The sequence below is a fragment of the Penicillium oxalicum genome, chromosome I, assembly GCF_001723175.1.
Source record: "Penicillium oxalicum strain HP7-1 chromosome I, whole genome shotgun sequence".
NCBI classification, from domain to species: Eukaryota; Fungi; Ascomycota; class Eurotiomycetes; order Eurotiales; family Aspergillaceae; genus Penicillium; species Penicillium oxalicum.
The window spans coordinates 5,034,164-5,060,601 of record NC_064650.1 but is presented as its reverse complement, the minus strand read 5'-3'; the positions used below and the strand labels follow the sequence as shown (position 1 = coordinate 5,060,601).

Genomic DNA, 26,438 nt, shown 5'->3' with positions numbered 1-26,438 from the left:
GAAAAGTGTCATCCAGCGCAGTTCAGTGGCAGGTTGGCAAGCCCTTTCATCCATGAGGAGCCCTCAACAGACTCTTCTCGGGTGGTATGGATGGATGCTTGGGCATTATTGGTGTTTTTCGTTAAATTGCACCACCTACCTACCTACTGGTGATGTCTCTGAAACGATCATCGCCTTGTCCTCCTACGACTCGGAGTTCTATATATTCCGGACGACGGTGAGTAGCATGTCTGTGAATTTACTGTGTTGAAAATGAAAATTTATCAACCAAGTCTATAGTGAAAATGTAGCAATGTCCTTTCGAGAGTCCCTCGTTCTCAAATAAACAACTGTATTCAAGCGAACAACTAGAGAGGATGAAAATTAAGCACGTGGATGTCCTTGCATGGAGACGTGTGGAGTGGACGGGACCAGGGGAACTTCGGATTGGCCCAAGCTTCTTGTTGACAACTCCCAACGCGAAGCTGCAAGATCTACACTCCAATCCACACCCCCTCGTTCAGATTCTCGAATCGTTTAGCGTCCAGTCCAACTCTCGCAAATTTACTATTCACAGGCTGCCTGAGACTCAGCCGGACTTTGCGACTCCTCCATCTCAGGTCGCAGGGCCGTGCTGCCTACTTTGCGCCTGAACTTTCCACTCCCCAATCTTGACTCCGACTCCGAGTCCTCTCCCAAATCTCTTCTACACCTCCCCGCAATGGCAGAGGCTACCCTTCACAATGTACCCATTGTCATTGACAATGGGAGTGGAACCATCCGAGCCGGATTTGCGGGCGAGGAAATCCCCTCATGCTATTTTCCGTCATTCGTTGGCCGGCCCAAACACCCACGGGTTATGGCCGGTGGATTAGAGGGAGATTCATTCATCGGCCAGCGCGCGCAGGACCTGCGCGGTCTTTTGAAGATTCGATATCCACTTGAGCATGGCATCGTCACAAATTGGGAGGACATGGAATCTATATGGCACTATGTCTACGAGAACGAGCTGAAAACACTCCCTGAAGAGCACCCCGTGCTTCTGACCGAACCGCCCCTGAATCCTCGCGCCAACCGTGATATGGCCGCCCAGCTCATGTTCGAGGCATTTAATGTGCCCGCACTGTACATGTCCATTCAAGCGGTACTGTCCCTATACGCGTCGGGGCGCACAACGGGTGTTGTTCTCGATTCCGGAGACGGTGTCTCCCACGCGGTTCCCGTGTTTGAGGGATTCGCGATCCCAAACAGTATTCGAAGAATCGACGTGGCAGGTCGTGACGTTACCGAGCAAATGCAATTGCTTCTTCGCAAAGCGGGTCATGTGCTACACACCAGTGCCGAAAAGGAGGTGGTGCGAATGATCAAGGAGAAAGTGTGCTACGTGTCTCTTGACCCCAAAAGGGAAGAGAAGGAGTGGATGAACAGTTATCACAAGTCTGATGCCAAGGGGATTGATTACACGTTACCTGACGGACACAAGATTAAGGTGAAATTGCGCTCCGCTCCCCCGACCATCGGGTGAACACTAAAAGGGTTCGTTTGCTAACCAACGTCTGCCCCTTAGATTGGCCAAGAACGATACCGCGCCCCCGAAATTCTCTTCGACCCTGAATTGATCGGCCTCGAATACCCCGGTGTGCACCAGATTGTCCAGGATGCCATCACTCGCACTGATCTCGATCTTCGCAAATCATTATACCTGAACATCGTTCTCTCCGGTGGCTCCACATTATGCAAGAACTTCCCCGATCGTTTGATGCGTGAGATCAAGAGACTTGCTGTAGAGGATATGAAGATCCGAATCTCCGCGCCAGCAGAGCGCAAGTACACGACATGGATCGGTGGAAGCATTCTCGCCGGTCTGAGCACATTCCGAAAGGTACGTGACAAGAAGCCAGACGCGTGTCTTTGCTCAGTACAGCCCACTAACCTCTCCTGTCGCAGATGTGGGTGAGTGCGGACGAGTGGCATGAAGATCCCGAAATTATCTTTAAGCGATTCGCATAAGTCGCGAATTTCTATCGAATCTAACCGACCCGGGACTGCGATCCTGGTCAACATTGCCGTCTGCCATGTGGTTCTGCCACCTGGGACGACCACTTCCAAATGCGACATGTACCATTGCGGCAAATCATGATAAGCCCGTTGACCCTTCCTGTACTTTGCAGAAAATATGCGGCGGAACGTGAAGAAGCTCTGCCGACTTCATGATGGCGGAACTTCATTTGATGAATTGGCAGCGCAAGATGGAAGTTGCTCTAGTGGTCACTGCTCATGCCTCAAATTGTTGTTCGATAAACTCAGGTCGCGCCTGTGACTGTTGATACCCCCTTCATCCCATCTTATTTCTGTGCACTTGTGGTCCAAGTCGAACAGTCTCGCTGAATGGGACACATTTTGACTGCCTTGCCATTATGTCTAAATACAATTTTTGTTCACCTAGTCATTGATTCGAAGCAACTGGCTTCGATAGCGTCTGGTGTGGATCGCGGACCTTGCCTGACGCCAGCAATCATTCTTTAATGTATCTGTATGATTCGTTTCAAGCGCTGGTATCGAACTCGGCTCATGAATTTTCAATCTTCCTTGGCGGCGACACATGTTCTGCGCGACAGGGACGGACTTGTGGGACTGCCTTTTTTGGCAGAGAGAGAAAGAAAGTTACCCAGAGGTCAATGTTAGTAGTAGGCACCGAAGATTGATCATTATCCATGCCATGCTTGCTGACGTCTCCACCGGTATTGAGATCAATCTCATATCTCCAGATAGTGTCTTCACCCGGCAAAGTCAAGCCAGGAAACATCTCGGCCGACTTCCTCCAAAAGGGCAGCCGAACCCGCGTTTTGCAACCCCCGCGATGGCGGCGAGACGACTCATGTTCCCGTGATTTGATTGGTGGGCATCGGACCGACGGCCTGGGTGCCTTTCTCCTCTTGTGGAGTTTCTCCGATGCAGTGACGATAGCATCAAGTTCCGGCCACTCGAACCACAACATGGCTGGAATCAAGCTGCCTTATCCCACGCAATAGATCGAAATTGTCTCCCCCAAATTCACTCACTGGACTCAATGTAAATTACGCTGGCTTGAATGACTTTGGCTCTCCCAGATTCCCACTCGCCTGGCCACAAGCTGTCACGTCAAGCTTTTATGTGGGGGAGAGTGGAGTGAGTCTGACCTTCGATCGAACAGAGCAAGGAAACCCGAACGTCTCGATCCATCGTCACGAACTTTCATACACTTATCGATGATGTCACCCAGCCACCTTTTAGTTCGCCTCTCCGGAGATGCGTTGAAGGTTCCTATCAGCTCTGTGGTGAACCAATGATATGCCCTTAAACCCCACAATGTCTGCTCGAAGACTGGCGATTGTCGAGTTGACAAGACACTTTAGCTAAAAGGGGACTACGCCATAGCCACGCGGTGTAGGGGAAAAACCTGAAACGAGGGCTGTGTAGACCAAAGGCCGAGGGCACTTTAAAGACGGGAATCTCCATTGTTTCTCGAGTCACTCATATTTTCTTTAACCGGATCTTGTTCTCGCGGTGCAATTTTAAAATCTCGCAATCAGCAATATGGGTTATCCAGAGACATTCGAGGGCTTCATGGTCCAGTCCCACGAGAAGTGGAGTGACTTTAAGAAGCAAGAGGTATGGGTGATCTCTCATCATAATTGCCATGTGCGCGCCATGACTTCTGACTCTCTGGTCGATTATAATTCAGTTCAAACCTAAGCCTCTCGGTGAGCGCGATGTCGAGATCGCCATTGAGGCGTGCGGTGTTTGCGGCAGTGATGTCCACACCATCACCGGCGGCTGGGGTCAAGCCAGCCTCCCCGTCTGTGTGGGTCATGAAGTGATTGGCAAGGTCATTGGACTGGGTTCCAAGGCCACCACCGTGAAGATGGGTGACCGGGTTGGTGTTGGTGCGCAGGTCTGGGCTTGCCTGGAGTGCGACGTGTGCAAGTCGGGCAATGAGAACTATTGCCCCCATCAAGTTGGTCAGTAAATATGAAGGGGAGGAGGGTTGGAGGGGGAGGGGGAAAAAGGAAGCCCCAAATGAGGAGTGACGGCCAAGCTGATTTCTGGGAACATCTAGATACCTACAATGCCACCTACCCCGACGGCTCCATGGCCTATGGTGGATACGCCAGCCACATCCGTGCCCACGAGTACTTTGTCTTCGCCATTCCCGAGAAGCTGGAGACCAGCCTGGCTGCGCCCATGCTGTGTGCTGGTATCACCTCATACAGCCCTCTGTCGCGGGCCAAGATCGGTCCCGGCAAGACGGTTGGTGTTGTCGGAATGTGAGAGATTCTCCCGGCAGCAAGACTGCTCTAACTGTGATCCATCGTACTGACCATGAATCTGGATAGCGGCGGTCTGGGCCACTTTGGTATTCTGTTCGCCGCGGCCATGGGCGCCGATGTCTACGCTCTGTCTCACTCCCCTAAGAAGGAGGCCGACGCCAAGGCCCTGGGAGCCAAGGGCTTCATCTCCACCAACGAGAAGGGCTGGAACGAGTCTCACAAGTTCAAGTTTGACTTTATCCTAAACACCACCGACGCGACTGATAAGTTTGACATGGGTGCCTACTTCAGCACCCTTAAGGTCAACGGGACCTTCCACACAGTCGGTATTTCCGACAAACCCTTCCCTCCTCTGAATACCCCGGATTTCATGAGCAATGGCTGTGCTATCGCGGCCAGTCACATTGGTAGTCGCGAGGAAGTTCAGGCCATGTTGGACTTGGCTGCCAAATCTAACATTAAGAGGTAAGGCCTTTGTCCATCCGATATATCCTCTCCCGTCTTTGACTTTATGTTCTTTTTCCCCCTTTTTCCCGTGGTGACCATCAACTGACACGGTCATTTAGCTGGGTCGAGACAATCGACATCAGCGAGGAGGGCTGCAAGACTGCCGTCGAAAAGGTGTACAAGGGTGACGTACGATACCGTGTCACCCTTGTTGGCTACGACAAGGTCTTTGGCAAGCGGGCTTAAGAGGGCAACTTGAGAAACACTCAAGTCCACCCCCCGACTTCTCTTCCTGAAAAAAAGGCTACGTTAATAGTTATGAATAATGGATGTCCTGGGCCATAGATTCCCAGCGACGCAGTACATAGATACGAAAGCATGGTTGGCGTGGTGGTAGAAGCGTCTGATAGCAGAGTCATGGATATCATGGAATACCTGAATGCTTATTTCGATATTAGAAAATCAGAACCTTTCCACTTGTGTACTCGCCTGTTTTGAAGAGAATCCCTGCATATTCAATTTGAGAAATAGCTTGGACCTGGGCTCCAGGTTCTCAATGCGACGACACAACGAGCTCAAATACATCGACATCACGTCACGAGTCTACTGTCATGACAGCGTGACCCTTTCTTCCCGGACGAACAGGACCGCTGTGCAAAAAAAAAGCCCCCAAAAACATACAACAGTCAGGATTCGCATGTGGTCACCCACCATACTACTAACTGGCGTGTGGCTTGAGTACAGCTAGTACTAGTAGCCTGGGATGTCTTTCTGCCCCTGAATGTCGTCGGTCGCGCGACAAGGAATGCTTAGCGTGGGCTGGCATAGCATGGCCATTTCACAGAAACGTCTTCCTCGTCGCTTTCCTCTTTTATCAAAGGCTCCCGCGCCTCGTTTTGTATATTACTAGATATGTTTCCCCGTTCTGTATCCTTTTTCCAGGGTTATTGGCAGCGCGGCTCTGCTCACGCATCTGCATGGCAACTTCTGGCGTTTGACAAGACGAATTTTTTTTTTTAGGTTGATTTGAAAAAAGATAGCCAGTCAGAGTTCCAGACCTTGTAGAATAGACGAGGGCTGCGTCCACAGCGGTGATCTTGAGCTAGGCAGATTACTCGTTACATGTACATTTGTACCAGGAGAGCCTACATTTGACATCCATCTTCTATTCCAGGAGGAGACCTTCTCGGCAGTCTTGAGAACGTACCAAAGCTTGGTATATTGCAAATGTGGTTGAAATGGCAGTCACTCACCACGTGACGTGTGTACATACATCGCATCAAATGTACAAAAACTTCAACCCCCAAACTACCCAACACGCAGGCGGCCTCAGACTCCGTGAGCTTAAAATTTGACGCCGCGAAGTTCCTCTACTTGTGTCGGATCTTCATAGAAGGTAGCGCCATACTCTTTCAGAATCTCAACCCTTTCATCCATAGTCATCGCAAAACTCATTCTTCCGAAATCTCTGGGCCGATATAACGGACTGTCATATCTCAAGACCCACACACCCACTCCATCTATCGGCCAGCCATAATACACAACTTTTTTGTCTCCCGGTGTCGACTCTTGCAGTGGCGTTATTAATGAGGTGAACCATGCCTCGTGGCTCGGCCAAAGCTTCGCCCCAATACGTTGCATGAGATTGCAGAATTCGTCTTCTTCTTCGGCACTGGGCGAGCGCTCTGAGGGGTAGAAGAGTAGGACCGATAGGAAACGCAACTCGGCAAGAGTCGGATCGTCCTTGATCAGAACTCCGCCAGTGGATGGGTAGCCGTAGACCATGCATCCTCTGCGGTTGAAGACAACTCGTTCCGTAACCGTCGATTGGATAAGGTTTGTCGAATTTGCATTCGCGGTGCGCAGGTCGCACAATGCTTGATCTTTGGGGGGTTGATATTCTGGGGGTTGATCTTCCGGGGGACTAGAGGGGGTCCTGGTAGGAAGGAACCAGCCCATAACTGGCTGATAGAGAGCGGATAGAAAGCTCAAGATGATGGCGACGACCATGATGCCTGACCTCATGACGTTTTGAAGTCTTTCAAGGACGATATGAATGGTTTTTTATTTGAATCACATGACTGGTAAGCCAGAACGCAGACAATTATGGTCAGAGATACTTGATATCCTAGTACTGAAGGAGTATATTAGGACCACTGGTCTAGTCCGATAGTGAGGCTTCGGATCAGAGTGGAGGTTCCAAGATAGCTCCACGTGTGGTGGTTGTGTCCCGCAGGTACGGCGGGGCGCAACTACACCTTGCGCGTGGTCACTACGGTGGCCCGTAGGCCCTTTGTGCGTAGTGTGGCTGGGTCGAAACATCATGCATCCGGAGGGCAGCTCCTGGATCACAGATTACCACTAATTTCGGTCCCCAAAGACCGCTCTATAGCTGCGTGGTGATAGAAAATCGAAAGGACGCGAAAACGCGTCTTCAAAAAAAAAAAGTGCTAAATTAGCGTAGTGTCCGAGAACTCTTGAACCGCATTGTACCCTTCCTGCAGTAAATATCATATGATCATGCCCTATTAATCATAACCCCAGGGAAAATAATCAATGGACAACTACAATGAAATAAGAATCAGATCATTCACCCCTCGAGTGAATCAATAGCATAATAGCTATGAGTAGGTTGGCCACTCAATCAACTTGCTCCAGTCACTGGCCCAACATTTGAATAGTACTAAGCATCAGGCCATCAGGCCATCCCCCATACGTAGACCACACCCTCTTAACCCGGGTCACATTGTCCATACCTGATCAATCATGAGACCATCCAGACGGGTTTAGCAGATAATCTCTCTTTTTCTTGACTTGCTTCCTATTTCGCAAAAGAAGAGAAAAAAAACCGATCACAAACTATCACACAATCACTACCAAGACGGCATCATCTCTTTCATCTCAAAGGATCGATCTTCTCGGTTCCAGACACGGACGATTACCTCTAGAGGTCATCGGTCAAAAAGCAAATGTAGTGCAGAGATCCAATAGGAACCACTCAACCCCCCCCCCCCTTCCCGACCAGACTCATTCATGGACGGAGACCGAGGAAAGATATTTTCCAAAGTCCACAGTGCAAAGTGCAATAAAATGAGATTTTTGTTGGTGAATTCGAAGAGGCGAGGTATGTTTATTGCTATTGGAGGATTAGAGAAATATTCTTTTTTTGAATAATTACAATAGCGCTCTTTTTGTTTCTTAATCATGGATCTTTTTTTTTGCAATACTATTTTCTATAGTCCTTATTACTAGGAGAAGAAAGAATACACAAAGTAGGAATGTGGTAGAAGCTGGAAGCTGAGAGAAGCAAGAATTAAAAAAAAAGAAAAAAAATGGAAAAATGGGCAAGTCCGCCGGCTGGTCTCGCATATTGGCGGTTCGATGACGGTGCGGCCGAGCCCCAAGCAGTTAAAGCAGTGAAGCGGCGTGGCCACCGCAACCGCCCAAAGCTGGGCCGAGCGCAAAGGTGTCGCCATAGAGGCGCAGACCCACCGCGAAAAATTTGATCTTGGGGGCAGCACTAGAGGATCATCGGACCACGAGGGGTAGGAATTTATTAGGAAGTTTACGAGAGTGAAAGATGAGCAATTACTTCAGAATTGAGAGGTGATTCCAAAAAGAAAAAAAACGAGTCTGGATCGACTCTGGAATTTCATTGTCAGGGAGGCGCGGGCCCAAAGCTAGAAAGTAGTAGCTGAAGGGAGTTCCTGCCTATGTAGTGTGCTCTTGTGAGCACTGTGGTCTGAAGAGAGGAAAATGTAGTGTAGATTCCGTGGGAATCAAACTTGACAGGAAAGGGGAGAACAACAGGGATGCAGACGCTACAAGAGCAATCAAAGTCTCTCAACTCCGAATGGACCAATGCAATATGCGGCTTCGAGGGTCTATCACGGGGGAGGAGAAAAAAAAAGATGAGAATGCCTCAATGAGCGTCTTCCGATGCAGATTTAGGAAGAACCCAGGACCGAAGTACCAGTTTTTCGTCATGCAGAAAATGCACACGGAGCAAGCCCAGATGATCAGAAAAGTGTGCGCGTCGGACATCGACTCTGCCGAGGTCCTGGTGAATATGGAGCGAGTCCAACAGGTGAACCAGGACAAAGAGAACCCTCCCGCGGAGAGGTGGGCGCGGTAGTCAAGGAGGTCAGAGATGACGGGAGCGTCGCGAGAAATAGGGTATCGAGCGTCGCGAGGGAATAATAGAAACGTTGAGGATTAAGAAAAAGGTGCGAATTGTTGAAGGCGCCCAATTGGTTGTCAAATGGACAAGATACCAGCTTTGCTCTCGCTCGTGGGGAAAAGGGTTCGGGAGACGAGTGCCCGGTTCACGCATCATTAATGTCAAGTGACGGGGGAACAAGAGTGAAGTTTGAAAATGAAAACATGGCCAATAAGGCATCGAGAAAAGACAGCAGAACTTTTTTTGGTTTGGTGGTCATGAATGTCGTGATGGTCATTAAACGAAAAAGAAACGGGCGAAGCAAAGAGGGCGAGCCCCGGTTAGGAGCTACCCTTGAGCTTGCCCCAGCCCTTTTCGAGGCCACGGCGAGCCATGTCGCGAGCACGATCGGCCACGGAACCAGTGCTGCTGGTGGTGTTGGTGCTTGTCGACGAGTACTTGCGGGTCAGGCTGCAGTTGGAAGCGTCGTCGCTGTAGATCATGTTGCCAGCGCCTCCACGGCCGACGTGATAGACGGGGGCAGCGCGGCGCAAGTCCCGCTCAAGTTCTTCGTCGAAGCTGAAGATGGCGCGTTCGCTGCTGCTGTGGACGTTACCGGCACCACCGCGGCCGGTAGTGTAGGTAGAGGGACCACGAGAGTCGAGGCGAGTCAAGGAGGCAGGACCAGTGGCCGTTCGAGAGTCGGTGGTCTTGGTATTCTTCAAGCTGATGACATTACCGCTGCCACCCCGGCCAGTGTACAGAGCCGGACGATTGGAAGATGGCACAGACGGGTGTGGTTCGATCACCCGGTAGCTAGCGGTTCTTGCGGAAGGCATGGTGAATGTATGTGTTGATGTGATTTGGAGAGCAGGCGAAATACGAGGAATCGAAGCTGCAAAGCAACTCTGGTAGAAGTTCTCACTATGAGGAGGATGATGGCACAATCTTCTGATTAAGCTGTCAAAAGCAACGTTGGTGATCTGGGTAGAAAGCGAGGATCTTGTGGTATTCAAGTATGGAGACTATCGTGAACCATGGCGGGGAGCGAACAAGTTTTATAGATGGCGAGCCGCCCATCGACACGGTCAGGTCCTTGCGAGTGACAAAGTGGCCAGGCACAACATCCACGGGTCACACGCTGTTTGCAGGTGGGGCTTTTTTCGGCCCTGTGGGGAATTTTTCTTCGATTTTTTTTTCTCGGTGGATTAATTATGATCATTGTGATTTTATGATTTTTGTTGAATTTTCTTTTTATTTTCATTTTCCATCAATTCTCGCATGTTCTCACCACCATTACTCAGAACTCGCCTAGGCCTTCCCCCTTTCCCTCTTCTTGCACCTGCTGTCATCATGTCATGTGGTTCAACCGGCAAGACCAGAATGGCCAGTCTGAGTGTCGCGAGCCACCGGAGTCATGAGAATGGATGCCTGGAAAATATGGGGACGACTTTTTTTTTCTTTTTTTTTTCTCTAGGTATGAATGATCCTTTGGATTTTTGACGCATCTGAGAGATCCTCGTCTGCGCATGATGTTTGAGCCTTGGACTGGCGCCCTCTGAAGCCGCGCGCCTTGTTTCTCGCTTTACCTTGGAGACCACGAGGCGCCTTGGTTGGCCTAATATCCCCCGCTGCGTTAAGCTCCTCCCACAGCTCAGTCCCCGACACCAAAGGGTTGAAGTCGTGACTCCTGCGCGAACCGTCATGGGCAGAGTGGTCATCTGATCTCCACAAGCCCGGCTCCATTTCGCACGTAAGAGAAATTGCCTGGCCCACCAATCATCGTTCTTGGCGGCTGGAAACAGGGATGCCAAGCGGGTCGAGGCACCGCAACGAGGTTTTCATTACCCCCAGGAAACCCACGAACTCCCCAAAAACACCTCACCGTCACCATGTTCCAGCTGGATGAACCAACGTTCAAGCTGGAGCTGGGTCTGCGACGTGTGGAAGAATGTAACTGTCCAGGACCGTTTGGGTCACTCGCAGTGCTCCTGTGTCCTTGATGTAGTCAACTGGGCAGTGGGGGGTTTTTTTTTTTTCTGCTGAGGATCTACACCACAATACGATCACTGTCGATCATCGTGGAACATTGGAACTGTATACATTTGACTCGATGTAAGAAAGTATACCATTTATACACGAATACAAGAGACCACTGGACATCTTTTGCGGTCGGCTCAGAGGCCGTTCACACCGTCTTCCTGGCGCCCTCGTGGCTGGGCTAGCCAGTGGCCCCTCCTGGTTGATCCAAATGTCAGGTCTGGTCCATCGAGTTTCCCGATTTTCAGATCGCCCAGGTCTGCCGCGTCTCCCCCGTCCCAGCTCCCCTCCAGAAGGATGCATGAAGTGAATTGCCTATTCGGGATGATCGTGAGGCCCCATGGCCCTGAAAGTAGACGTGCCCGGCGCCAGTGGGTAGGATGGTTCATGGATTCCCCGCCAGGTCGCCATCCGTCGCCATCACCAGCCGCACTGAGGAACACGCCCGTGTGACCTGAGGATGACTGGTTGAATCGCTCGCAACCCAAATGAGCATGACACCGGTCGTATTGCATCATCCCGGGCCGGCCGTCAACGGAGACCGTCTGGGCAGGGCGGACGCGCGGAGAGTATGTATACATTGGACAGGAGCGTGGCCAGGATGCGCTCAACCGCCCAGTCGTGACGCGAGCCCGTTGCGACATCGTCGGAGGCCATCACTCGAAGCTCTGACGGCCATCATGGCATACTGGTCTGATCTGTCGTGCTACTATACAAGCAATGAGGCATTTTCCCCATCTCGGCCGCATGGTTGGTGGACACGATCAAGTGAAACCCTCCTCATCCCGTCAGACCTTTTTCTCTATTGTCTTCGAGGCATTTGTTGCGATCTCGACCGCTGCTGATCGACATCAAACAGTGTGACCGTAGCGTATCCGAATCCCTGATGATGGCATAGTTCCTGTCCACAGGTCCCCACTACTTAGGCGCGTGTGTGTCTCTCTACTATACGCTCGCTTACCATTCACGGGTCGATGGAAGGTACGGCACCAGCCTGAATCCCAGATCCACGCCTTGTGGATCGGCTGATCTGAAAGGGGGCAATTTGATCTTGTCGTCGACGATGACTCCATCGTAGAGCTGTCGCCATGGTGAAAAAAAAAATCTGGGACGGGGGACCTCGATGGCCGACGCAGCATCGAACGCATGCCGTGGTCCTCGATGCATTGGAGAAGATTCCCCATACCACCAGTGAACTTGGCCATAGTCCCAATTTGAGTAGTGAGTGCATATACACTGCAGTGCAGCGTATGCAATGCTGCACAGATTATTGTACAGGCTACAGACCATGCTTCATGCGCGCAGGTGCGGGAATTTTGTGTCCTCCTGGGCCGCATAGGAACATTTTCCTCGGTGGGTCGAGCGGAGCCCATGTTTGAGAGGCCCAGCAAGGGAAGAGCGTCCACAGACCGACTGGACGCGACGGGGGGTTACGTGAGTTAGTGAGGGTGGGAGCGCAAACTAGTGCAGGCGGCGGTACCTGAGCCCAGGAGATCATCCGCCGGCATCACAGACGAGGAGTCACGCACTCTCGGCTTCCTTTCTCTTTTGCCCCTGGCAAGTTACAAGTGTCCGCCCTGCGAATTGCGCCATGCGCGATGAAGAAGAACCGCATGCTGGAAACCAGCCTGCTCTGCTCCTCAGCCTTTCACAAGTAACTCGGACCAGATCATCGCCACTGCCCGGTTCATGACAATGCGGTCAATTGGTATCCATTGGGCACATTCTGGCTCAATTGACCCAAATTGCTCGAGGTTGAGCGTTGGGTTTTCTCCCCCAAATTCGTCGTGTTACTATTGTTGTACCCTGTACGAGGAGTCATGTCCACTTGGCCCAGAATAGCGTGCTGAACTATTGCGCCCAACCCATGCCGAGAGCGAACGCGAAAGTTTTCATTCGACGCGTAGCCTCAACGGGATTAGTGTACCCCGGATCAAGACCGCTCTTACATGATGGGGCCTCAATATGACGACATGCGGCCAGGAAAGGAAAGAGGGAGAAAAAAAAAAGAATAAAAGACCAAGATGGCCAGGGCGGGAATCACATAATCACACCATGGGGAAGAGAGGAAGAGGAAGGGGGGGTGAAACTCAAAATCCAACTGGGGGCCGCATGAGAGTCGAAAGGAAAACTCTGCACGCTCATGAGACTTGGCTGTTCAATGGCCGATCGATCCGAGTGCGGCACCAGTCTCCAATCATCGTGCAAGGAATTTACACCCTGATTGGTCATTCAGATCCCACTTTATTTCTTTTTCCTTTTCCTATTTTTCTTTTTTTTTAGCTTCCCTCCCTTCCTGAAGCCCCTGATGATTTTGGTTGAAATCCCTCGGCAAGAGAGAAGAAGGGAAAAAAAGGTTTCCCTCGGCCTGCGAGATGAGTGCGTGATGGCCAGTTCCCCGGATTTTCCTGGTCATCCAGCTTCCCCAGACTTTGACGCTGGTTCCCATACAAGACTTGACCAGGTGCGCTTGCAGCATACAATCATAATCATCCGAGACTTTTCCTATTTCCAGTCTTTCATTCTTCACCTTGAGCAAAAAAAAGAAAATTATGCTTAAATTTGATTCTAAATCTGTAAATCTGCACACCGTCTTCCTCTGCAAATAGACAAACTCCAATATCACTCGCTCATCCTACCCAGGATATGGAAATACAAGGCACAAATATTCCCAATCTACGTGTTCTGCATGATCCGGCAGCCCGTCTGACTAGGCGGTCGTCACGTTCTGATCAGGTCACGCTTCTCGCCTCCCTTTTCCGTCGAGGGAACCGGTTCCAATCCACCGCTCGTCGTCACCCTGAGGATCGGTGTGAACGGTGAATGTGCTCTGAGACCACTGGACCTCGTGATATCGTCTTCAGCCCAAAGGTCGGGCCAGCACACGAAAAAAAAGGAGGCGGCATATTACGCATGATCACGTTGTGACAGGTAGATCTTCAACCCTCACCTGGGTATGTCCATTGAGAATCACTCCCATTCTGAACTAGGTGGGAAACTTTCCAGCCCGCCGGAATTGGTCACTCCTTTGAACTTACACTGAGTGAGCTCTGCACTGTTGTATATGGTAGGGAAGGGAAAATGGCCCGTGACCTAGCTTGTCCTGCGCGCCCGACTGCCTAGAATAATAACATCACCACCAACCTCATGATCGTCAGCATCATCATCCTACGTGGTCTAGGTCACGGTGCTTGAATGAACCCTCGGAACGAGAAAGACGAGCCACCCCTCAAACGGCCCAGTTGGGTCTGTCATCTTTCTGGATGCTCGGCACTCTCAGCCGAGGAATAAGGATACTCCGTTAAACGCTGGTTCCAATGACAAGTCGCCCCCAGATTCAGACCAAATAAAATCATGACGGGCTCGGATCAGCCCACCTGAAGGTTTCTCCATTCCCCGGACTCGCACCGCCCCCAGAGTGCTATTCTGCCAGGTCATGTGGCCACTCTGTTTTCTAGAACAACGGGTGGAAAAGAGAGAGGGGAAAGGGGGCAAAAAGAAGTTGGTTGTCTTCGTAATCGCAGCCGAGCACACTGAAACCTCCCGCCGGATTCGGATTGAGGGTTTCTCCCAACAAATCTCATCGACCACGCAGGGTAGACTGGTGGACTAGTAGACAAGAGCGGGTTCCTCCCCGGTTATGCGTTCAGATCTCAGATCTGATCCGGGACTGAGGGCGATGGGGTAAACCGGTACTTGCTTCCCCTTGGCGGATGTGAGATGCGTGACCCGGGGTTTCTTGATGTCCACTGACGCATACCTGGCATGAATGTGGATGAGGATCATGGAATCTTTGATGCGAGTGATACTGGTGGCCAGTTGTGGTCTACCCATCTGAGAGGGGAGGAATCTACCAGTAATAATACTAATGTCTGGTTCGAGTTCTTCGTTGACTCATCACCAGGCTTCGTCATACCACCAGTACGAGGTAAGGTCACGCACTGAGGCAAAGTCATGAGTACCCAGTCAGACCAGCCTTCTTGAAACAAGTTAGTCACCAGGAATGAGAGAATGGCCTCGAAGGCTGCCTCGTACCTGTGTAGTCTCTACCTGTCTGTGCCTAGAGGTGCATCACTATTGTGAGTGTGACAGGAAAGCAATGCGACATGTTCGAGGGAGACTTTGGACTTGTGGATTCAAGGGTGATCAGAAAGAGACATGGCAGATACCTTGATTCTAGTCAAGTGCCGACCATTTGCAGGGTGCCTAGCAAGTCACTATGGACGATCTATACTACACCCTGCCAGGTGAGCAACGACCAGCCTCGTCTCTAGCCTCTTCTCCGGCATATAATTGCTCAGCCAATCGGTACCAGGGACATCAATGCGTGGTCTTTACCAAAGTCAAAGGTCTGCTTCTGCTTCAGACCTTCTTCCATCTCTAGATCTCTCAACAAGCGTCATCTCCACCTCAATAGTAATGACTTCCAAAAACAACCAATTCTCTCTCTCTTTCCGAAGCCGTGCACCAACTCATACTGTACTTGCCCACTTTGATTGTACCCCACCCTTTCTCCCCCGCTTTCCCACTCGAATCGAAAATCTGCATCGTACCTGCAACCGCAAATTGGCGAACCCACTTTGATTCACAGTGATGGAAGTTGCTCAACGCAACCCGGGCTTCCGCCATGCTCTCCTTTCATCCAAACATTCCCCCACTTTTCGCCTCTGTATTACCTAACAGCCAAAGCATTAGGAAGGTCCCATTGTCAAACTCAACTGCACATCCCCCCAACGCAGCTCATCGCCAACGGGTCGAGACCAAATGGACCCGGACAACTGGAGCTCTGCCCACGTCCACGCCCACACTCCCTCTCGGCGGTCCTGACCGTGACCCAATAACCTCCAACCGGCTAGTTGACCGGCTGCGGATCGGAAATGTGAATCAAGAGCGGTTGTGCGCGTGTCGTTGTGAATCCGTTGGATTTCAGACTCGGGTGACGTAAGATGTCGTCGAGAAGGACTTGTGGAGATACACTATACTTGCCCCCTCCTTCCATCTAGGAGACACCACCATGGGGTACTCTTGCTCGTAGGTAGTTTTTGTTACTAAGAAGAATATTCGCCTCCTCCGAGCAAACTTGGGAAATGGGAAATGGATGACTACACACGGTCAACAAAGGAAGTCAACCCCTGTATGCTTGCGTCAGGAGGATTATTACAATCCTTCCGGGACTAAGTTGACCCACGATGGGAGTCGTCCGTATGTAAGTGAGATTGGACGGGAGATCGTTACGGGGAGGAGGAGTTTGGATACCATGGCAGTGGCCTCACATGCATGGAGACTTGGAACTTTTTCAGACATCCGCGAAATATTTTGTACAATCTAGAGAATTTGTAGGTGTGAGCTAGGTAGTGCTGGTAGCTTGTAGCCTGTGGAATTGGCTCAAGAACAATTCATTCTTACTTTTTTTTTTTGGAATCGGAAGACATCGATTTTACTTCCATTTCCCCGACACAAGTATGAGTACTGTACTTTGCAAAGGATAGTTCAAGCTCAAGGCGGATGTTCTTGCCTCTACAGCCAGGGACTGTGGATGAGGTTGTGCTTGAGTGATGGACGATTTCCGCGAATGACGGGATGGGTGCAAGTCCCCCCTGAGTTCTCTTGCTCATTATGCGATTGATTCCAGTCCTTTCCGTTGACGAAATTCACCAGCTCGGTACATTCTATGTGCAATACAGAATCATTGATGGCATACTCGCACCTGAACAGCCTGCATAAATCTCCCTATACATGAAAGAGCAGCGTGTCATTAGTAAAACGAATGAGGCCTATATCACGAAAGCTCTACTCAGCATTACACTCTCGCATTTGTTCGAGTCCAAAGCTTAGAATCTACCACCTGATAGGTACTCAATTGAGATACCATCTTATCGAACTGAGACCGTTCGGATGGCCATGCTCTCAAAACTGGAGTCCCCCAGGAATATCCTCCAGGCCAATACCATCCATCTTGGCAGTATTACGTTCTGACGACGAAAAGTTCTCATGAAAACTTCCTAGTTGAAAAGACTCCCGTGATCTTTTTGATTCGAAGAGAGGCAAACAGTATATATCTACAACCGATGGCCGCAGTATTCTGTGGTTCAATCGCCCAGCCCATCCTCCCAGAGATGAGGTACCCGACAACGCACACAATTCTTTCATCATATTACCTGCCCTGGGAAATAATTGTTTCTCTGACTCTGACCATGGATGTCGAGTAAGAATCATTCATGAAATGGTACCTGTTGCAATGCTCATTCATACATACATCTGCGTGTTCCTCGCCTGGCTGGGGATTCTCGAAATGGCATTTCAATGACGAGGCAATCATAGGGAGTATTCCCAAGCAATAAATTCAGGAATGCAATTCATTCCTGGTACTGTAGGTATTCTTTAGTCAGAAATGGAATATCCTCATTCATCTCGAAGCAAACTGTTGCACACTCTTTTTTTCTCGGCTTACCTAAGTACTTGACGCGGCAAGTACACATATCGATTTGAATGGTTACACATTGCTCACGGGTAGGTATAGTTATACGACAACGGCATTCACTCTCGAGTACTTGGCACGTGGACACAATTACTGGCTATCGAGATGGGAATAGAGGGAGGAAAGAAATGGGAGAAGGAAGTTAAGAGGACCTAGTACACACGACTCGTGTTGATCGGCTTTACATTTTTTTTTCGTAAACTTGCCGTCGGAAGTTTTGCTTATGTGAGACTGGGCGATGAGAAGTTCTATCCAGGACGGGAGCTGCTTGAATAAAGTCCAGGAGATTTAAAAAGGATGGGTCAGTTTGGTAATGAAGGTGGATAGGCGAGTGTAGGTGGTTTTGCGACTTCCAATACTTGGAAGCTCGGCATCTACGCTTTCTAAGAATGATATTTCAGTTGGTTTCAAATTAAAAGAATATCTTAGGTAGGACAACCATCGGGTCGCCATATATGGCCTCTTTTGCTACGTGGTATGGTGAGTCGATACGCTTAGTATAGTTTATCGCTTGGGTCTACGAGGCGGATATTTGTACTCTTCCAAATCATCTTTCGGTATTCAATGTATGAGATATGGTCTCGATGTGTTTTGTCTATGGGAATGCGTACAGTTCTCAGATAGAGTGTCGAGAATGGATCATGATCACATACCTCACCAGCAGTACAATGCGGACATTACAAACAACATCATCCGCATAATCGAATCTCTCGGCCAAAGCGAGATACCAACGGGCGACGCGATAAGCTTCATTCTGCCACTCTATACCGCCTCAACGTCCCTTGCCATCGGGGACCGAAGACCACCGTCTGTCGCGATAATCTCACTCAATCACTGGAGAAACGGCCTGACAGACTCTCGAGCACACATTGAAGCGTTTTTCAGATACTGGAAAAGCTTCCTGCACTTCCGAGTATCCCATAAACAGCTTGCACTGGGCTGTCAGCGTCTCGAAAGGGAATTTTTGAAAGTTCAGTCCACTGCCTCTGAGCGGCGGCAGAAGCTGGCAAGATGCCGAAATATAAGTCTTCCCCTCTTGTGGTTGGTTTATTACGCACAACTGACATCCTATGAACTCTTCTGTAGGTTTTTTTTATCCCTCCGAAACCCCCTCCGTGATGCTTTGAAAGATCTCTTGATCTTCTCGACTCGCGACGCGAATACCATTGCCGCAATGCGCCAAAGTACTCCTGATATTGAGACGACCGACACCAATCTCATCAGTTCTGGATCAATGGACTGACGCTTGAGCCCTATGATAGGTGACTATTGCGATGTATACCTCACGCACGACTCGATGAGTGTGCGCAAAGCGCACAACTCTGGCCGCAACCATCTCCGCAATGTAGTAGACTACTACCAACGTATGTGGCACCGGCTTCAAGTTCCCATGAAAAGAAAGATGCCCGCATATACTGACTATTTGGGTTCAGAAATCGGACAAGAGAAAGCGCAATCAGTTATCGACTCCATCACTTCTTCTTACGCCGCAGAAGGCAAAGCCGTGCCTAATCCCGCAATGGTTCCTCCTGGCGCACTTCCACCTCCTCCATTTGGCTTCCCAGGTTTGTCTCACTCTCTGCTCTATAAAAGTGGAGGGCAAAAAAAAATATAGAAAACCAAAAGTTGCAGTGCTAACCCGGTATATCATCGCTACAGGACATCCCGGCCAAATGCCCCCTCCATTCGGTATCCCACCTCCGGGTGCTCCAGGTGCTCCAGGAATGCCGCCTTGTACGTATCGTCTCATGATCTTCCATTGGCAACCTTGTGATCTCATACACTTTGCAATCGCGTTTCTTTCCTTCTCCCTTCCTTTTGACCCCTTGTTGACAATTACCAAATGCGTCCGAGTTACGAATATCTCTCACTAACCTCATCAATCCAACAGTCCCCCCAGGTGGTCGCGGTATGCCTTTCCCACCACCCTTCCCACCCAATGCCTCCGGTACACCTCCCCAGGGAGGCTTCCCACCACCCATGCCAAATATGCCTAACATGCCCCCCGGAGGAGCAGGCAATCTGCCTCCCCCCCTCCCGGCGGATTCCCCAATTTCCCCATCCCTCCGCCCGGCGCCCCCGGTGCATTCCCTCCCCCCATGCATTCACAGCACCATGGCCACGGCGCCTCGGATTCACCTACACCTCGAGGCCCGCGAGGCTCGGAAGGTTACCCCCCTCCACCTGGTGGGGGTGGACCTCCTCCTGGTCGAGGAGATCGGTGGTGATTGGTGGTAAGAAAGGAGGGAATGGAGATGGAAAGAGAAAGCTATGTTCGAAACGTTCTCTGCTGTCCTGGTTTGGTTTGTGTTTACTTTTTTTCCCCTTTTTTCATTTGAACCGATGCAAAGTCGGGGGAAAGAACTTCTGTTCTGCCACTGTCAATGGAAGACATCCTTATTTCAATTGCAAGCCATGGTTTCTGTACCAATTCAGCTCGGACAAGCTTGTTGGAGAGCGAGGGACTCTGTACATTGTGCGCTGTGCACTGGTGCAGTGTGTGGGTTGATTTCAGCTCGATTCAACGTATACCACACTTTCAGACATTCTTCGATTCCTTACGTTGGATGGGCATGGGGAGGAAAGTGGGTTGAACGGGTCCAGCCGTTGCCTACACGACCTAGTTTGCTTGCAATCCGATAGTCATACTCGCCGGATTCCAGCCTGGAGACCAGCACTGACGGGTGTAGGCATGCTTTACAGCGACAAAGAGCGTGCTCAGTGGTAGAGGATTTTACAATCGGAGACAAAAAGAAGCAGTGTATTCCAAAGCCCACAGTTAACCCAACCCCGGGGCTAAATCTCATGTAACCAGGATGCATCAAAACGCCAGGTTCAGTCAGGGCAAGACCAGAGCTGAATGAGGGGACTCAAAAAAAAAGGGGGAGAAAAGAAAATAGGAGACGATGGTACAACTCAACAGAACTGTCACGCAGCATCTAGAGCGGAAGACAGCGGTATACGAAGTTTTGAGATCTGTGAGGGATGACGCGCAGCAGGCAGGGAGGGAGAGAGAACAGGGGGTCCATGGCATGATTCAGGTCCACCTTGCTAAACTCCGTAGTGGCGACGAAGGCAAAAGAGGGGAGAAGGGGGTAAAGGAGTACAAAGGATTCTGGCGGGAGCAGAGATCGCCGACCCAAGGAGAATGACAGACCAAGTGAACCCTTTTCCAAGGCGGGATATTCCAAAAAAAAAGAAACAAAAAAGACTAGAAACCAAGCAGATACCGGACCCGAAGGGATTGCGCATGGAGAGAGGATGATTGGACCATCTCGCTAGCCCACGCTTAGAAAAGAGGAAGAGTCAAAGTGAAGAGAGAAGGGGCAAAAAAGGAGAAAGCAGACAAACGAATCGAAAGGCACATGTCTTCATGTCAAATGGATAACAAGAAAGGTCAGAAAACCAGTGTAAAATGGCAAACGAATCCACTCTAATGATCATAACCGGCACCTCTTTGCCATGGGCTGGCGTTATTCTGCGCTCGGTAATTAGTTGCGAGCGCGGATGCACCGATGGGAGCGTTCTCGTAGTTGCGTGACGGCGCAGGAGAGGCAGATCGGCCAAATTGATCATAGCCTGGAGGTGACCCACGACTGCCCGAGTGATTCGAGACGTTGTTGTTACTGGGGAAGAGAGGTACGGATGGATCCACGGGAGAGTGTGGAGGCTGGTGGCGGTTCAGATTTTGAGCACTGTTGGTAGCATCCAGGTGGTTCTGATGATGACCAGTCACTCCAGTCCCGCTAGAGATGGACGCGGTCTCATCATCGAATGGGCTTTGTTGATAGGCACTTCCGTTCTTCATGTCGCCACGCGCAGTCGCACCGAGAGCATCTAGCTCCGTGGTCAACTGTGTCTGGGACTTGATGAACGATCCACGGTCATCGCGCATGGGCTGGTAACGAGTGTCGGGATTCTTTGATACGACCGCGTAGACAGAGGCGATGAGAACCAGGACGAGCAGGACCAAGGCAAAGACGGCGTTGTAGACGAAGAACACGACCCCCATGACACCGATCATCATACCCGGGGGGTTGAACACATCCGAGAAGACCAGTAGGAAGATGGCGTTGAGGAAGTTGACGCTAGCAATCGAGATGTTGAAAATGTTGGTCTTCTTGTCCATCCACGGGCGCATCACACAGACAGCAATCAGCATGGCGGTCTCAAGAATCAACAAAGCAACAGTCTGCACGACCGGGGCAGGCTGGCTGAGACCGATGAACATGCCCTTGACCATGATGTAGATCAGGTATGGGACGACGAAATAGTATGCTGTTGCGCGGTACTGTACGTACAAGAAACCCCATTTGTTCAGAGCCGCCGGGTCGGAGTAGAGGATATAGGCTGGGTTCTTGTGCATGGTCACGGAGCGTTTGGCGAGGCGGATGACTTTCTGGCCAGCCCACCCGAGGGCAAGAAGCAGGGAAACGATCATGACAGCGGCCAAGACAACCTCGGCCGCCGAATCGCGCCTTGTGAATTCCCACAGGCAGAGCACAGTCATTTGCGGAAATCCAATCAAGGTCAACCGGAAGAGGATACCGCGAAGGACGGTCTTCCACCCATTTCGGAAATCCTGAAACTTCTCGGTCTTCATTTTGCCTTGTTTGGCGAGCAGCTCGCAGGCTCCCTTGAACGCCGTGACAACGAGAACAACGATGACGACAAAGACAACGAAGAAGATCAGTCCCGTCATGAAGATGTTTGTCTCCTCGATGTTCGCACGGAACCCGACTCGCTCGATGCCCCGCACGACCACGAGCTGCTGATCAGAGCTGCCCCGTTTAGTGAGGAGACCAGTTGCTCGCTTCACCAAGTTAACCGCAGGGTCGATCAGGTCACGCTTGCGGCGCTTGAGAACCTCCACAGATGTAGTTCTCAGCTTCGACAAGAGCGTCGACGGGGTACCGCCCGTGGCGCGCTGGTACCAGGTGCAGATACGCTGCAAGAATTGGACGTGGATAATGCCCATGCTCCACTGGAAATTTTGAGTCCATGATTCCACAATGGGAGGCATGTGGACGGAGATCATGCCGATCATTGCTTGTCCCTGCATGAACCCGAAGAGCGAGAGCGCATTGGCCGCCACGTGTGCGGCGGTATTGGAGTGACCGAGACCCGAGGTGATTGCCGAGGCCGCGAGACCCAAGCCAGAGATGATCGCTGTGGCCCACGCGACGCCAATCTGGTAGACACTTTTATTATTCGAAAGCGAGGCTGCCACGCAAGCAATCTTTTCACCGGTGTCCTGCTTTTTGATCACAATTTGCACGTTTGCATCCAAGTCGGGGACAGTGTAAGCGATGCCTATATAGTTGTCACCAGTCAGCCTGCAGCCCGTTTACCTCCCTCAACCTCAAACTTGGCAGTAGAACGACTTACCGGGAACTTTTTCAGCGGTCCCTTCGGGCAGGTCGATGGTGACGGGTCCCAGGTCAATGGGACCCGGGGCCATGGGGCACATGCCCATGCCCTCGATCTTGCACGGATCCAATGTGGCCGAGTAGGCTTTATATCCGTACGCTGTGAGGGTCATCTCCGCCTCGACCTTGCCCGAAATGTAGGACACACCGTCGAAGCCGATCGTGAGCGAGTTGTTTCCAGGGTAGAAGATGACATTGAAATATGTTGCGGTGAAGTTACTACTTTCCATGCACACGTTCAATGCATTGGACTCGAGTAGCTTGACCGCGGCGGCCAGCGGCGCCAGGAAGGCGACGAAAAATGTGAGTAGCGCTAACGACCTCATGCTGGCGGGTGAGGTTCTGTTGCCCAGGGAATGATGTGAACGGGACAGGTTGGCTGCACAGCCTGAGGGAGGAGAGACAGGTCGAGCGGTCGGAGCAGGAACAGAGTATGACGACGTAGATTAGAGCGTTACTCCCCAAGTACCACGTTGCCAGCCGCCGGATGCGGAAATGGTGTGTATGTAGTGAGCGGACGGGTGAGAATAGTGGAACCGGTGGTATATTCCAAGCGACTCCGGGTACTGCGAGAGATCAACGATGGTCGACCGGTGCAAGTGAGTGAAACGGATCGAGAAGAGAGGCTGGTCACTGCAGCGTCATTGAAGTTGCTCAGAAGGGTTGGGCGGAAAGCGGATCCTGAAGTGCAAGAGACCAGGGGCGCGAATCGTGGAAACGACGGGAACCCGTGCGACGATGGATCCTTGGCAAGTTGGTGGTGGGAGGGAGTGAATGACGGTCGGTAGACGAAGCAAGTGGAAAGGAGGATGGTCGAGCGATGAGGGAAGCCCTGAAATGGCTGCCAGAGTCCGTGAAGGGAGGGCTGCTCAAGAGTGAAAGCGAGACGGGCGAATGATCAAACGGAGAGGCGGCACGTCACGGGTTGGACGTGGGCGAGTCGAATCTTTCAAGGGTGTGAGTGGTGGATCGAGCGAGTGGACTGGCGACACACAGTATGGCCGAGAAGGGGGAGGATATTGGACCGACAGGTGAATACCCTGAAGAAAGGGATTGGGATTAGTGACCTGGAAGGGAGGAGAGGATAAGATGTGAAAGACGAGTGGTACCTGGAGAAGGGGGGGGGGGGGGCGGGCGTTAGAGTAGGGCACTAACGATTTTGCCTGTCTTTCCACTCTGTTGAAGTACCAGTCAGATTTAATGATGGTTTAATCATACCCATTGAATGATTTGAAGAATAACAAAAACAATACCACAAGACTCAGGTAATCAGGCATCATCCTCGAGTGGCCACCGGGGCTATGGGCCTGGGCCGCTGGTCCAGTCACACGTACAGAATCACTCTGGTGGACGTACTGCGTGGTAAGCACGCCGAGCATGTCTCAGGGACCAGGCGGGTCAGGAAGGGGAATGTGGTACGGTATTTTTGGCAACATTCGAAAATTTGGTTCGGGGTCAAGACAGAGGGCCACAAGTCGCATGTACTGCCATGCAGGTACTTACTCTTAGTAGTGCCCGAGTACAGAATACAGTGATTCTACAGTATAGTGGTCATTATTCAATCAATCTTTTGGCAAAGTCACGACTGCCTGCCAGGTGCAGAACCGAGCCGACTGCAATGATCATCTGCCACACTCTGCCCATGGTTGGAAACTGCCAGGTACATGGATCTCATAGGCTACCATATTTTGAGGATACTGAAAGTTGGAACGGTCCGTCAGGTGGAGCTGCGGCGTATTTCTAATACTGTAAATTACTAGGTGTAGCCTCGATTGGATGGGATTGGGACGGTCATACATAAAGCTGTACAGTAATATCATTACAGTGTAATCATTACACTGATACAGCATCTTCCTCGACCCCGAGTCAGATTCATAAAGTTGCTCAGCTGCGCTCTGCCGCAGAGCCTTGGCATGCCTAGGCGGCCATGGAAGGCCAATCAGCCTGAAACCCAGATGTCACCCTCGCTGAATCGCGAATCGTCAAATACAGTGTCAATATCATACAGCACCTGTCGTGTTCCTACATTCTCGGAAGCCTTTAGTAGAGCACGACCAATGCATACATTGTCGTTTAGTTTAGCCGTACATCTGACATCATGTCTACATGATACATCCCTATGTCTAAATTTGTATGATCATCTGTATGGTACATGAACACATTCAATAAGGCACTGACACAGTCCAAGGTTACTAACTAGACGCTTGGGTACTCCTACGAAATCAAGCCTTCTTCTTTTTGGAGAAAAGATGGCTTCAACATGGCTTGCAAGAGAGGCTGCGGAAGTGCGTATACCTGACTTGGCACCACCAGATGGCCTCTCAGTTCCGGCACTGGCAGGTCTGGCAGGGTCTAGACAAGGCACAGCCACCTTAGGTTGCTAGGAAAATGTCATTGATCTTGACGAGCACTTTATACATATCCTGGTGCCTTGTGGCCGGTAGTCAATGAAGTATACTGGAAGCCTGAAGGAAGCCAGATGGAATGACCAAACCTTGTTGGGAGTCACAGTACGTATAAGTTTGTACTATTGAATACGCAATATGTTATGTAACATCTGTGTATTTTGTGTAACCGACATAACATTGACCGGTGCCAGACTCTCTGACCGCAAAGATTGCCGTCGAATCTTCATCCCTGCATACATGCATTTCTAGCTTCACGAAGCGTCCGAGGATCATCCGACAATTGAGAGGCCTTGGGAAGTGCCGAGTAGTGATAAACCCGTTGAGTCGGGAGTCAGTCCCTCAACGCGCGTCCTCAGTGGAAGTGGGAGAGGAAGGAGAGAGAAATAGAGAGAGAGAAAAGGTTCTGGGCCTCTCCAAACCTGGTGGATGGATCGTGGCGGGCGGCGGGTCAGGGGTGAGAACTGGAGACGGTGGGTTCATCCACCGCACCACTTGGGTGGACAGGAACCCGTCTGGCAGTGGAGCACGACGAGCCTTCGTTCGCAGGGGCTCCATGCTCAGGTACGAAGTTTTGTGCAGCGTATTGCGGAGGTCAACCCCAGCAGCTCATGATGGTCCAGCCAAGTGGCCACTTGATGATGACGATCCATGCAGCCGCGAAGGAACTTGAAGGGGAATCAAAGGAGCAAAGAAGTCATGATAACTAAAGTTCAGCTTGGTTTATCGGGATCGGCAGAGCTCCGACGACGGGAGCCTGATTCTCGACACGGCGAAAAGCCACCCAGTTCGGGCCACATGGTCAATCCATGACTGCATATTCACCGTCTCCGTTGGATGACCCGCGTTTCTCGATCCAAAATGCCAAAAACGGGCAACATTCATAGCATCTTTTCTACCATGATGCGGGCCTTCGGTCGTGGTGGTACACATTTTTTCCTTGAACATGACCGACAGGCATGGGTGATGATTGGTCGACAGTATAGAGCTGTTATTTGTCTGCCTAAGAGTCTGATGCCTACCCTACACCGGACGAGACTGCTCGTCTATACGCTCACCAACGATAGCCATCTGATTCAAGTAATCCCTCCGTACATGCTTCCTGAAAGATAAGTAGAGATCACCCATTTTCCAGGACCAAGAAAAGGTGAAGGGTCACCAGGGATACCTAGGAAGCATTCATGGATACGG

The 26,438-nt window shown here is 50.9% G+C and overlaps 9 protein-coding genes across 9 annotated transcripts; 4 read left to right on the top strand and 5 right to left on the bottom strand.

Annotated features, from left to right (window-relative positions):
* Positions 1 to 700: 700 nt before the first annotated feature.
* On the top strand, positions 701 to 1,989 carry POX_a01665 (Actin-like protein; the record flags this gene model as incomplete). Its single annotated transcript, XM_050110591.1, has 3 exons — positions 701 to 1,468; positions 1,547 to 1,861; positions 1,927 to 1,989. The coding sequence occupies 3 exons, from the start codon at positions 701 to 703 to the stop codon at positions 1,987 to 1,989; spliced, it is 1,146 nt and encodes a 381-aa protein (XP_049974359.1).
* A 1,566-nt stretch (positions 1,990 to 3,555) lies between these two features.
* Positions 3,556 to 4,982, top strand: POX_a01664 (NADP-dependent alcohol dehydrogenase 6; the record flags this gene model as incomplete). The annotated part of the gene is made up of 5 exons (XM_050110590.1): positions 3,556 to 3,630; positions 3,704 to 3,980; positions 4,079 to 4,286; positions 4,356 to 4,754; positions 4,856 to 4,982. The coding sequence occupies 5 exons, from the start codon at positions 3,556 to 3,558 to the stop codon at positions 4,980 to 4,982; spliced, it is 1,086 nt and encodes a 361-aa protein (XP_049974358.1).
* Positions 4,983 to 6,080: 1,098 nt separating this feature from the next.
* On the bottom strand, positions 6,081 to 6,746 carry POX_a01663 (uncharacterized protein; the record flags this gene model as incomplete). Its single annotated transcript, XM_050110589.1, has 1 exon — positions 6,081 to 6,746. One exon carries the CDS (start codon positions 6,744 to 6,746, stop codon positions 6,081 to 6,083), a length of 666 nt encoding a protein of 221 aa, XP_049974357.1.
* Positions 6,747 to 8,604: 1,858 nt separating this feature from the next.
* On the top strand, positions 8,605 to 8,871 carry POX_a01662 (uncharacterized protein; the record flags this gene model as incomplete). The annotated part of the gene is made up of 1 exon (XM_050110588.1): positions 8,605 to 8,871. The coding sequence occupies one exon, from the start codon at positions 8,605 to 8,607 to the stop codon at positions 8,869 to 8,871; it is 267 nt and encodes an 88-aa protein (XP_049974356.1).
* Positions 8,872 to 9,236: 365 nt separating this feature from the next.
* POX_a01661 (uncharacterized protein) lies at positions 9,237 to 9,734 on the bottom strand (the record flags this gene model as incomplete). The annotated part of the gene is made up of 1 exon (XM_050110587.1): positions 9,237 to 9,734. One exon carries the CDS (start codon positions 9,732 to 9,734, stop codon positions 9,237 to 9,239), a length of 498 nt encoding a protein of 165 aa, XP_049974355.1.
* A 634-nt stretch (positions 9,735 to 10,368) lies between these two features.
* Positions 10,369 to 10,641, bottom strand: POX_a01660 (uncharacterized protein; the record flags this gene model as incomplete). The annotated part of the gene is made up of 1 exon (XM_050110586.1): positions 10,369 to 10,641. The coding sequence occupies one exon, from the start codon at positions 10,639 to 10,641 to the stop codon at positions 10,369 to 10,371; it is 273 nt and encodes a 90-aa protein (XP_049974354.1).
* Positions 10,642 to 11,072: 431 nt separating this feature from the next.
* Positions 11,073 to 11,516, bottom strand: POX_a01659 (uncharacterized protein; the record flags this gene model as incomplete). Its single annotated transcript, XM_050110585.1, has 1 exon — positions 11,073 to 11,516. One exon carries the CDS (start codon positions 11,514 to 11,516, stop codon positions 11,073 to 11,075), a length of 444 nt encoding a protein of 147 aa, XP_049974353.1.
* Positions 11,517 to 18,047: 6,531 nt separating this feature from the next.
* POX_a01658 (U1 small nuclear ribonucleoprotein C) lies at positions 18,048 to 19,651 on the top strand (the record flags this gene model as incomplete). The annotated part of the gene is made up of 6 exons (XM_050110584.1): positions 18,048 to 18,454; positions 18,500 to 18,636; positions 18,676 to 18,777; positions 18,847 to 18,978; positions 19,073 to 19,147; positions 19,305 to 19,651. The coding sequence occupies 6 exons, from the start codon at positions 18,048 to 18,050 to the stop codon at positions 19,649 to 19,651; spliced, it is 1,200 nt and encodes a 399-aa protein (XP_049974352.1).
* Positions 19,652 to 20,846: 1,195 nt separating this feature from the next.
* POX_a01657 (uncharacterized protein) lies at positions 20,847 to 23,168 on the bottom strand (the record flags this gene model as incomplete). The annotated part of the gene is made up of 2 exons (XM_050110583.1): positions 20,847 to 22,726; positions 22,802 to 23,168. 2 exons carry the CDS (start codon positions 23,166 to 23,168, stop codon positions 20,847 to 20,849), a joined length of 2,247 nt encoding a protein of 748 aa, XP_049974351.1.
* Between the last annotated feature and the right edge of the window lie 3,270 nt (positions 23,169 to 26,438).